This window comes from Xenopus laevis, chromosome 3L (genome assembly GCF_017654675.1).
Source record: "Xenopus laevis strain J_2021 chromosome 3L, Xenopus_laevis_v10.1, whole genome shotgun sequence".
NCBI lineage: Eukaryota > Metazoa > Chordata > Amphibia > Anura > Pipidae > Xenopus > Xenopus laevis.
This window is the reverse complement of record NC_054375.1, coordinates 130556017-130568761: the sequence shown is the minus strand read 5'-3', so window position 1 is coordinate 130568761 and position 12745 is coordinate 130556017. Positions and strand designations below refer to the sequence as shown.

General features: G+C 41.4%; 1 protein-coding gene across 6 annotated transcripts in view; it reads right to left on the bottom strand.

Annotated features, from left to right (window-relative positions):
* Positions 1-6891: 6891 nt before the first annotated feature.
* The window catches only part of slc23a2.L (solute carrier family 23 (ascorbic acid transporter), member 2 L homeolog), a 64874-nt gene continuing 59020 nt past the window's right edge, over positions 6892-12745 (bottom strand). For all 6 annotated transcript variants that reach the window (XM_018253422.2, XM_041586969.1, XM_018253418.2 and 3 more), the window contains 6 exons: positions 11422-11569; positions 10956-11061; positions 10015-10144; positions 8576-8713; positions 8349-8444; positions 6892-8266 (listed from right to left, as the gene is read on the bottom strand). In XM_018253422.2, the coding sequence (XP_018108911.1) occupies positions 8034-8266; positions 8349-8444; positions 8576-8713; positions 10015-10144; positions 10956-11061; positions 11422-11569 (851 nt within the window). In that variant the 3' untranslated portion in view covers positions 6892-8033. The remainder of the gene's footprint in view (positions 8267-8348; positions 8445-8575; positions 8714-10014; positions 10145-10955; positions 11062-11421; positions 11570-12745) is intronic.

Here is a 12745-nt window from a genome sequence, read left to right as displayed (position 1 = left end):
CAGGAGCTGTTCATATGGGGGCAATGATTAACATCATGGGAGGCGGGTGCTCAAATCAAACAGTTGAATTGTCATTTAAGCTGCCAGTCACCGTTTTTCCAAGAGGCCTGCTCATCTTAAAGGGGTTGTTCACCTTCGAGATAACTTTTAGTATGATGTAGAGAGGGATATTCGGAGATAAGTTGCCATTGGTTTTCATTTTTTGTTATTGAAGGCTTTTGAGTTATTTAGCTTTTTATTCAGCAGCTCTACAATTTGCTGAATCTGGTAACTAGGGTCCAAATGACCCTAGCAACCATGCACTGATTTGAATAAGAGACTGGAATATGAATAGAAGAGGCCTGAATAGAAGGATCAGTAATAAAAAGTAGCAATAACACTACATGTGTAGCCTTACACGGCATTTGTTTGTTTTTTTAGAAGGGGTCAGCGACTCCCATTTGAAAGCTGCAAAGAGTCCAAAGAAAAAGACAAATAACTATAAAAAATAAATATTGAAGACCAATTGAAAAGTTGCTTATAATTGGTTGTTCTGTAACATACTAAAAGTTACCTTAAAGGTGAACCATCCCTTTAAATTGTTACAAAAGTATCCCAATGCACCTGCACATACTCTGGTCTCTCTGCCAAAAAGTTCTAGAAACTTTGTATCTTTTACTGGCGGTTCAGTGCAGGAGATCAAAGAGAAAGTCGGGACATGGTGCCGGTATTAAAATTCCCACCTGCCATAGCCCTGGAAATGACTAAAGAGATGCCGAGTGGCATTTACAGGGCCCGGAGGCATAAAAGAGTAGTAATGGGTAAGGCTGATGGCAGGAAATTGCTGAGGGAAGAAAAGCAAAAGGATCAGAAGCAACAAATAAACAGATCTCATTGCCATAAATGCTCCCGGATGCAGCCGTACACCTTCTCAGAACTGTCACACACACTCCAGTAAACAAGGCTACACAAGGTTAGTGTTTAAATGGCCGGGACACAATATCATTTGCAGTGGATCTGGGTGTAAGCTGCACTATTGGTTGTGGCTATGTACACACAATCCTGCTTAAAGGGGTTGTTCACCTTTGAGTTAACTTGTAGTATGATGTAGAGAGTGATATACTGAGACAATTTGTAATCGGTTTTCATTTGTTATTATTTGTGTTTAATGAGTTATTTAGCTTTTTATCCAGCAGCTCTCCAGTTTGCAATTTCAGCAATCTGTTTGCTAGGTTCCAAATGACCCTAGCAACCATGCACTGATTTGTATGAGAGACTGAAATATGAATAGGAGAGGGACTGAACAAAAAGTTGAATGATCAAAAGTAACAATAACAATACATGTGTAGCCTTACAGAGCATTTTGTTTTTAGATGGGGGTCGGTGACCCCCATTTGAAAGCTGGAAAGAGTCAGAAGGCAAATAATTATAAAGCTATAAAAAAAATCATGACGACGAATTGAAAAGTTGCTTAGAATTTGCCATTCTATGCTAAAACATGCTAAAAGTGAACTGAAAGGTGAACCCACCCTTTTAAAGGAGAAGGAAAGTCGTTTAGCATTGGAGGTGCCAAATGTTAGGAACCCCAAGTGAATGTCTTGACTTACCTGAAACCCCCCGGCCAGTGCTCCTACCAGCAGAAAACTGCACCGGCCTGGGGTTACTCCAGTGAGCAACACTTTTCGCTCTAATGTGCATGCGCAGTCGCGAGAAGAAAGAGGAAGCAGGAAGATCACTGGTATAACCCCGGGCAGGTGCAGTTTTCTGCTGATAGGAGCACCAGCCCGGGGTTTCAGGTAAGTCAATACAATCACTTGGGGGTGCCTAACATTTGGCACCCCAACTGTGAAACGACTTAACTTCTCCTTTAATACTAACAATGTTGGACTTCCTGCAGCCACAGGTTGGCTATGCCAAAGTTAGACATTGGTAGAAGGTGAAAAAACAAAGATTTATTCTCAATCAATATATATCTATATCTATATATATATACACAAAAGCCATGAATATCTTGTAAATGATATCCTTATAAATGGTGAGTAGTGATGTCATCAGTTATAAACGGTGAGTAGTGATGTAATTTCTGTCACATGACTCACTAAAATTTGTGTATTATAATAAATAAAGTACCCCCAATTGTAAAATATGAGGATATTATAAGAGGATATTATGAGAGTTCCATACAAGAGGGGGTACTTTATTCACTATATAAATAGCAGAACAGTAGATCTCAGGACAAAGGTACATAACAGTGCAGCACTGCAATATTTGCTTACATTAATACAACATGTTTTGAGCGTTAGGCTCTTCTTCAGGATTGGCTCTGCCTAACATTGAGCAGGTAGAAGACAGAGCTGCTCCTAAATCATAAGGTTGTAGTGCAAAGTTGGGTATGATCCAGAGTGATATTCTGAGACAATTTGCAATTGGTTTTCATTTTATTTATTTGTAGTTTTTTAGCTTTTTATTCAGCAGCTCTCCAGTTGCAATTTCAGCCATTTGGTTGCTAAGGTCCAAATGACGCTAGCAACCATGCGTCGATTTGAATAAGAGACTGGCAAATGAATAGAAAGATGAGTAATAAAATGTAACAATAACAATAAATGTGTGTAGCCTTACAGAGCATTTGTTTTTTACATGGGGTCAATGACCCCCATTTAAAAGCTGGAAAGTCTCAGAAGAAGGCAAATAATTAAAAAAACAAAAAACTATAAAAAAAATAAATAATGAAGGCCAATCAAAAAGCTGCTTAGAACTGTCCATTTTATAACATACTAAACGGTAAAGGTGAACCACCCCTTTAAGTACTCACTCATGAGCCTAAATGCTTGTAACTTCCGCTGTCCGCTCACCAGCAGCCAATCACAGGCAAGTTCTGAATGTAAGGAATGATGCTCGGCGTGGCATTAGTCTACTGGCACCCCCTAGATTGCTGCCATACTGCCTGAGACAGCAACTGTCGCTTGCTCCTCTGTAGAGTCAGTGGCACATGCACAGACCCTGTATTCTGCAGGCACGGCTTTAAAGGAGAACTAAAGCCTAACTAAAGAAGTAGCTAGAAATGTTGTACATTATGTTTTCGGCTTCTGTACCCACCTAAGGCAACCACAGCCTTTTAGAGCACTTTAAAGATCTGTGTCTCCAAAGATGCCCCTGTAGCTCCCCATCTTCTTTTCTGCTGATTCACTGCACATGCTCTGTGCTGCTGTCACTTACTGAGCTTAAGGGACCCACTCACAATATACAGTATACATAGAATAGAAATGTCACAATATAAGGCTGATTAGTAATTAATACAGATAATTACTACATGGCAGCACAGAAACCAGTGCAATTAACATCAGAATTTAATAATCAGCCCTGTAGCATCAGCTTATATTACACCAACTTCATTTTCTGCTTGATAATTAGTGATGATCCCTAAGCTTAGCTTCTCAACAGCTGCTCAGAGCCCACTGAGCATGCGAGTGTCACAGACACTTTCCAAGATGGTGACCCCCTGTGACAAGTTTGAAGTCCTGGATCATTGCTGCTATTGACAAGCTGAAACTTTAGGCTGGTGCATTAAGTTCAGTATATAAAACATGTATTTTTTTGATACATATTCATTTTTAGGGTTTAGTTCTCCTTTAATATCAAGACTCTGGGCCCGACTGATTCTGCTCATTACCTGCGGCCAGAAATGTTGGTAGCACCAGCCCAGAGTACAAATATTTTCCACTGAGAGTATATCAGGGAGAGAACAATGTCAGACAGACTACACATCGATAGAGATACAGATATATATATGTATATTTTGTACATGTACACATACACAGGAGAATTCTAGTCACACATGACACTGTCATGAGAATATTGAGTTACTCTCCACCCCCAATGGGGATGTGAAATGTTTTTTGTTTTTTTTTTCTTTTATGAAAATACTGAGATATGTGTAAACTGTAGAACTGCACCTTTCTCCTTTCCCTTAAACTCAGCAAGAGACCCTGCTACAGACTGCCAAGCTGCTCCTCTAATCTGAATATGCACTTCCATCAATAACTATGCAGCCAACCTAGTCACTGTAATTCCCATGATCCTCAGCTGCTGAACATCACAAATGGCCGCAATGGGGAGAGGGGGGGGTCACTAGGTCAGACTGAACAATCACTATTAATGTTGTGCACCTTTAAGAGGTATATTGTTAAAAAAAAGATTTGGGCCTGGTAAGACTGTCCAATTTATGTTTATTGTTAGCTGGTTGACTACAACATCCAACAGCCTTCATCTGTCAGGGGGCTCTGGGAGTTGCAGTTCAACAACAACTGAAGTCTGCAAGTTGGGCAACTTGGAATCCTTGTTCCTGCCATGCAATCCTACTGTAATTGCTATGCCACAATCCCTTCCCAGAGACTATTATCCCACATTACTATAGGCACCATCTCTCCCTACTATACCTGCTATCCCACAGTCACACTCCCTTCCCAGAGACTATTATCCCACTGTTACTATAGGCACCATCTCTCCCTACTATACCTGCTATCCCACAGTCACACTCCCTTCCCAGAGACTATTATCCCACTGTTACTATAGGCACCATCTCTCCCTACTATACCTGCTATCCCACAGTCACACTCCCTTCCCAGAGACTATTATCCCACTGTTACTATAGGCACCATCTCTCCCTACTATACCTGCTATCCCACAGTCACACTCCCTTCCCAGAGACTATTATCCTACTGTTACTATAGGCACCATCTCTCCCTACTATACCTGCTATCCCACAGTCACACTCCCTTCCCAGAGACTATTATCCCACTGTTACTATAGGCGCCATCTCTCCCTACTATACCTGCTATCCCACAGTCACACTCCCTTCCCAGAGACTATTATCCCACTGTTACTATAGGCGCCATCTCTCCCTACTATACCTGCTATCCCACAGTCACACTCCCTTCCCAGAGACTATTATCCCACTGTTACTATGGGCACCATCTCTCCCTACTATACCTGCTATCCCACAGTCACACTCCCTTCCCAGAGACTATTATCCCACTGTTACTATAGGCACCATCTCTCCCTACTATACCCGATATCCCACAGCCACTCTCCCTTCCCAGAGACTATTATCCACAGTTACTATAGGCACCATCTTTCCCTACTATACCTGCTATCCCACAGTCACACTCCCTTCCCAGAGACTATTATCCCACTGTTACTATAGACACCATCTTTCCCTACTATACCTGCTATCCCACAGTCACACTCCCTTCCCAGAGACTATTATCCACTGTTACTATAGACACCATCTCTCCCTACTATACCTGCTATCCCACAGTCACACTCCCTTCCCAGAGACTATTATCCCACTGTTACTATAGACACCATCTCTCCCTACTATACCTGATATCTCACAGTCACACTCCCTTCCCAGAGACTATTATCCCACTGTTACTATAGACACCATCTCTCCCTACTATACCTGATATCTCACAGTCACACTCCCTTCCCAGAGACTATTATCCCACTGTTACTATAGGCACCATCTCTTTCTACTATACCTGCTATCCCACAGTCACAAATAGTGTTACTGATAAAGAACAAGTTATTTGTATGCATATACGTATCTTAAATTAAGGGAACTTTGATCTGTTAGTATTCAGTTTGGTTCCATCCAATTGAGGAAGTTTTTAGTACGAGTTAGTATTGAGACAGTGCAAGTATTAAGCAAGCCAATACACACATAACAATGTAATGAGGAGCCTGTATCATCCTGCGTAAGTTAATAGTAAAAGCAGGCTAGAACGGAGGATTCTGCTGAGGATTCTGGGAAGTACAAGCAGCTACAAGACAACTAGCTGCAATATTTTGTTGTGATTGTGATTATAATTACTCTTAAGCAGAGTTCTAAATTTGATTTTTAACTATCTGAGATTGGAATAGTCTGGTATGTTTACAATGCCTCATAGTAATGCCCGTGTTTTATTATAATGAAGGAGAGGAGCAGCTTGTTGTTCTCCAAAACAGGGGCTGATGAATTCAATGCCTTATAAACCCCCTTATAAAATACAATTCCAAATGTTGCTCTACTTGTGCACACATGTAACATGGTTTTAGACAGGGTCAACTATACTTTCCCACTGATTTGAAACTACATGGAGTCCATTTGCTTTACCGTTTTCTGATAGAGATATGGGAAACATAGGTGTGTGCAATTAGGAATCCAATACCTGGGAAAGGGTTTGTTCAGTATATTCTTAAAGAGGCAGTACTAATAAACAGGGTTTGCAGTACAGATTGCCATAAACAGCAGCACTATGCAGACAAACCTGCAGTGCCTTCCAGCTCAGTGTCTGGGTTGATTCCTCCCAAGATACAGCACCAGCTTGACTTGTGCTGCACATGAGCTGGGCAATTGGTAGTAGCCTTACATATCCTACTACAAACAAGCACTTAAAGGAGAAGGAAAGGCAAAAACAAAGTAAGCTTTATCAGAAAGGTCTAAATAAATACACCAGTAAACCCTCAAGTAATGCTGCTCTGAGTCGTCTGTCAAAAGAAACACAGCATTTCTTTCCTTCTATTGTGTACACATGGGCTTCTGTATCAGACTTCCTGTTTTCATCTTAACCTTCCAGGGCTTGGGCATGCTCAGTTTGCTCCTCCCCTCCCTGCTGTAATCTGAGCCCAAAGCTATGAGTGAGCAGAGAGAGACTCAGGCAGGAAGTGATGTCACACAAATCGAATATGGCAGCTGCTATCCTAAACAAACAGTGAGAGCTTCTAGAGCTGTTTACTCAGGTATGGTAAAGCATTCTGTAGAATAAATATAGTGTTATAGTTTGCACTATTGTGGCTAATCTAGTGGCGATAAACTGCTTCGGTAGCTTTCCTTCTCCTTTAAGTAATGAGGCATCGGTCTGCCTTATAATCAACTAGGAATTAATCAGAAAGTGGTAATCTTGAGAAAAAACCCACAACTTGTTTTCATCCGATGTAATTTTGTATTAAATGCCATTTTTACTTCCAAAATGCTGGAATAACTTAATGTAGCAGCAAGTCTGTGGTCTGCATGGCAGATGAGTAGGTTGAGGGGGACCAGAGAAGGGTAATCAATAAATACATAAAAATAAAAACCCACCCTTGTTTCCATTCTCCTTTCTGGTTACTAGCATCCTTAACCCAGCAACCCTTAGGCAGTTACAATTCTCAGTTGGAAGGAAAAAAAAAAATCAAGCCCAAGCGCAACTTTTCTCAGATTATCACTTCCTGTTTTGTTGAAAACTGCGAGTATTGAGGAGAAAACAAAACACATATATAATCTTGTACGAGTAGAAGGCAGTCAAACATGTCTAACTGTCAGCTGCTCTACAGAATGAAGGCCTGTGGTACATGATACTGAGAGCTGCTGGGTTCTTTGGGAGAACTGTGATACCCTTTCCCTACCTGTAGCACCTGCCATAGGCATCTCTTGCCCACCATGGTTTGCCCAAAAGCATCACGGCATTCAAAATATATTACGTGCCAAATGTCTTTTGCGGAAAAAGGTGAAAACTGGTTTACAGTTTCTATATAAAAGCACACCATTTAAGGGATCGGAGAAAGGTGCTATTTACACAACAAGGGCCCACATAATTGTGGGTGGGGGGATAAACAATAGGGAGACAGGACTGCAATAAATTAAAACATTCCCGAGCTGAGACAGAGGGCAACTGTGTACCCTTTGATGGGCACGAATACCCGTTTAACCAGCCAGTGTTCGGATAAACCCTTAGACAATTTAGGAGCTCACCATGCTAAGCCAGAGAAGGAAGGTAGAAGAAAGAGAGAGTGTGCAGAATTGGACTGGAAAGGGTCAGGAGAAGTACAATAAGTTCATAAATCAACTTACTGCATTAGCAGAACAACATATATATATATATGAAGAATGTGTTAATAAAGCCCATACTGCACCCTGGGTCTCAGCCCTGGAATTATACGTAAATATACAAAAAAAAAAAACACATCTGGTTGAAGGCATGGTAAACCTGGTAAAAGTTTGCACTGCACAATAAGAGCAAACTGGGGGCCCAGGGTTATACCACTGGCTCAGGTTCCTCCTTGGCTCTCAAACTATTGCTGCATTTCCGCAGAGCCTGCCATTGGTAGCCGGCAAATGTGGGGCTGATGGGAAGGTAACTGAAACACTTGTATCTCCGCAGAAAGCTCATTCCAAACGGCAGGTCGTAAGACTCCATTCCTTCCATGGCGGAGGTACTTTTGCCCACACCCTGCTTCCACTTGCGGATTCCCCTCTCCTCGGCTGTGCCTGTGCAAGTAAAGGATTCTGGGTCAAGCACTTTTCACTTTACTAAAAATCACCCAAACCAGATTCCTCCCTTGCACCTTACCTGGAATAGTGTTGTCCAAAATAAAAGCCGTACAACCTCCAACAAACATGGCCGTCGTCAAAAGGACATTTAGCACTTGATCAATCTCTTCTATACCTAATGGGAAAAAGAGAAGAACTGAGTATATCAAACACCTGTACTGCTTCTGCCCATTCCCTCTCCAATCTTAAATCCAAGGGGGGTGATGGAGAATCTACTTCCTGATTGATTCTGGACTGTGCACTTACCTGTGACCAATGGATTCTCCTTTAAATAACTGGGAAGCATGAGCCCAAAGAAGATAGAGAATCCCAGGACAAAGAGGTTTCGGGATGAGTTGAGATCCACAAACTGCAGGTTGGAGAGCCCCACGGCAGTGATCATTCCTGAAAGACATGAAGCTTATGAGTTTGGAATGTTGGCCTGGAACATAGTATTTGTACCTGGATAAAGAACTGGCTAAAAGATAGACTACAAAGAGTGGTGGTAAATGGAACATTTTCTAATTGGACAAGTGTTGTTAGTGGAGTACCACAGGGCTCTGTACTAAGTCCCTTGCTTTTCAACTTGTTTGTTAATGACCTGGAGGTGGGCATTGAAAGTACCGTTTCTATTTTTGCAGAGGATACTAAATTGTGCAGAACTATAGGTTTTCTAATTCTGGGCAGTGTCATTCTATGGCTACTAAAGTATATCTTGCATAAAAAGGGCATTAACTCAAGGGATGAAAACATAATTATGCCTCTTTATAGGTCCCTGGTGAGGCCTCATCTGGAGTATGCAGTTCAGTTTTGGACTCCAGTCCTTAAGAGGGATATAAATGAGCTGGAGAGGGTGCAGAGACTTAGTGCAACTAAACTGGTTAGATGGACGGAAGACAAATTATGAGGGTAGACTGTCAAGGTTGGGATTGTTTTCTCTGGAAAAAAGGCGCTTGCGAGGGGACATGATTACACTTTACAAGTACATTAGAGGACATTATAGACAAATAGCAGGGGACCTTTTTACTCATAAAGTGGATCACCGTACCAGAGGTCACCCCTTTAGATTAGAAGAAAAGAACTTTCATTTGAAGCAACGTAGGGGGTTCTTCACAGTCAAGACAGTGAGGTTGTGGAATGCACTGCCGGGTGATGTTGTGATACTGATTCAGTTAATGACTATAAGAATGGCTTGGATGATTTTTTGGACAGACATAATATCAAAGGCTATTGTGATACTAAACTCTATAGTTATATACAATATAGATATGGGTATATATAATTTATGTGAAAGTAGGGAGGGGTGTGTGTATGGATGCTGGGTTTTCATTTGGAGGGGTTGAACTTGATGGACTGTCTTTTTTCAACCCGATTTAACTAACTATGTAAAACTTGTCCAATCCTGGGAACCGGAAACACTGGTTAGGCCCAGCAAATCTATGGTGCACTTCATGTTATGATGATAAAATCTGCTGACACAGTCCCATATCACCCAGCTCACATTAGAGAAATCTCTGCTTATTTGGTGACCTCACCAGACGGGTGTATCATTAGGTGAATGACCAGCTAAAGTAATGAAATGGCATAAGAGCATCTCCTTATATGCGTTGTCTCACTCGGCTACATTATACTGTTGACTGTCAACTTTATATTCTGTATAGTGAATATGCATAGAGTAGGACTCCATCAGTCTGAGATCAGCTTACCAAAAAGGGTGCAGAACAGAGCCCCAAGAACAGGATCAGGGAGAGAGGCGAAGAGGGCACTGAATTTTCCAACCATCCCCAGCAGCAGCATGAACGCAGCACCATACTGGATAACTCTCCGACTGGCAACCTGCACGTTACACAGCAAATGAGCAAGTAGTGGGAATGGAAAGGCAGAGACCTACCTCTCTATACAATAATGTAACATGCTACAGACACACTGATCTTCACTTTAAAGTTAAAAATATGAAGTTGCCCAAGCACTGAAACCGTCCTATCTACCAAAGGATCGGACCCCTGCACCAGTACTGCCAGCCTGCAGCATGAAAGTGCAACTGCCTTTTGAGTACTTCTGCTGGCCCCGTAACACTAATATACAAGTTTTACAAGGAATTCTGTAAGGAAAGTGGATGTGGCTTATCAACCTTTCAGGTACATTATGTTCCTGCCTACTGGAGAACACTATTGTTCTACTACAGCTACAGCTCCTTCAGCTTTACTATGTGGTGTAATTAGGTTACAGAAGTTACAATATGACCCCTAAAGTGACTGGTTGGGGCTTTAATGACTTCATAGGTTGCAGCAAAAGTGATAGATTTATTCTATAACAGGAAACCGTTCACAGTATCACAGATTATGGACTTATTCCATCAACAGATACAAATCATTAAACGATTAGAGAGAAACTTAGAGACTATTTGACACACGGGGCACTCCTACTTAGTTGGGCCTGGCAATGCCTGCTCTTTTCTGCTTGCAAACAAATCAACTGCCACTAGATGGCGACGAGGACTCTGCTCTGTTTTGATTATGGGATCCAGACTATTCTGTATGAAAGAACTCTGATATGTGACATAAAAAATATACTTTATAAACATATCTACAGTGCAAACTCTAGTTATAACTGATCTGAATAAGTGGTCTAAGTCATGGCTCCTTACCTTAGTGATGCCAAGAACACCAATATTGGGACTGGATGAGGTGGATCCATTTCCAGTACCAAACACCCCGTCAAGGACACAGGACAGACCCTCAATAAAAATCCCTCTGTCAAAGAAAATAACAGAGTATTGCAATAATAATGTGTAAATGTAATTACTATAGAAAGTCATATCTGCTGTCCCTTACTACCCCTTCACCTGCTTGTCATAATTACTTTCCCCATTTGAACCTCTTAGCAATAGTCAGTTCTACCGTAGCCAAGACTGTCAATAACAGAACACGCAATGCATTATGGGAATCTAATCTTTGCACATGGAGAATTGACTACAGCTTTATATTTTCGATAGTTCATGTAGTCGGGACAAGCAGAACAGAGAATATAAAAGGACAGGCAGATGTGAATGTACACTGCAAAACAGATAAAATCAACCTCTTAATGGCAGCTAGTAATTGAGGATATCTCACCTGTTGATGGCATGGATTGGAGGAGGGGGAGCACAGGAGAGACGTGCGCAGGCATAGTAATCCCCAATGGATTCTATAATACTTGATACCACCGCACTCAGCATCCCAATAACACCGGCAGCGGACACTGTAGGCAGGCCCCATTGAACTGCAGAGGGAAAGTCAAGTGGGAACTGTTAGAGAAACCAAATGATTCTGAAAAGAATATATATATGTATGTAAAGGAGCAGTCCATTGTGAGGCAATTTGATGCAGATTTACTATTGGGCTTCTCAGAAAATTGTTCTCCCTTCACACAGACATGCAATAAAGATACTTCAGTATATATATATATATATATATATATATATATATATATATATATATATATATATATCCCTATTTTGTTTATAGGGTTAACATTTTTTAGTAGCTTAAGGCACACAATGTCACAATGTCCTAAATATATTGATAATGGGTTGAGTGCAGAGGACTCTTGTATTTGTCTATATGTATTTTGTGGTCACAGCCTCATAGCAACCTCATTGCACCCCCGCCTAATGGTTTTAAAAATTAGGTGTTTTTTTTTTATCTGGGGGTTTAGTCTGCCTTTAAAGGGTTTTATCTTTTTATATATATATCTTGGAGGTTTGTAACTTATACTGATATTCTATTAAAGCAGTTTGTAATGTTAAATGGTACATTTTATACATTGGATTTTAAATATTTTGTCTAAAGATTTGATTTAGCTGAATGGTTACTAAGTAACACCTCCCCCAGCAACCCTTTAGCCAGCATGGTCTGTGTGAGGGGCAAGGCCCAAACAGCTCACAGCTGAATGAATATGTGGCTTATCTTTGACGCTGATGATGGGACTGCGCCTTTATGAAAAGAGACAATTTATGTAACAGACACACTGAGGAAAGGTGCAGTGTTACCTTGATTCCTACAGAAATTCTTTTCCTAGAATGGAGCGTCCTAGCAAAAGAGAAACACGCGGCTCCCTGTGTACACTGCTCTAATGGAGGAAAAGGGCGGCATGACAATCCTGCGCCACTTGGGGAGACATTAACACTGAAACGGGAAAGGTACAAGGTGATTTTCCAAGGTCCAAACCCGCCAAATCGTCATTAGCAGTGGAGCATGGAACACGTCTTGCCAGGCCCATTAGCCTCAAAGGGTTAAGTGCGCCAGAGCAGTGTACACAGAGGGCACAGCCTCAAAGATACAACATGGACGCCCTGCTGCTAACTAAAGCTACGGAGGATCAAAGCAACGATGAAGCAGAATTCCTGAGGCACATCACCGGGCTCATAGTTATTCATAGGAAAATATGAAATTGTCA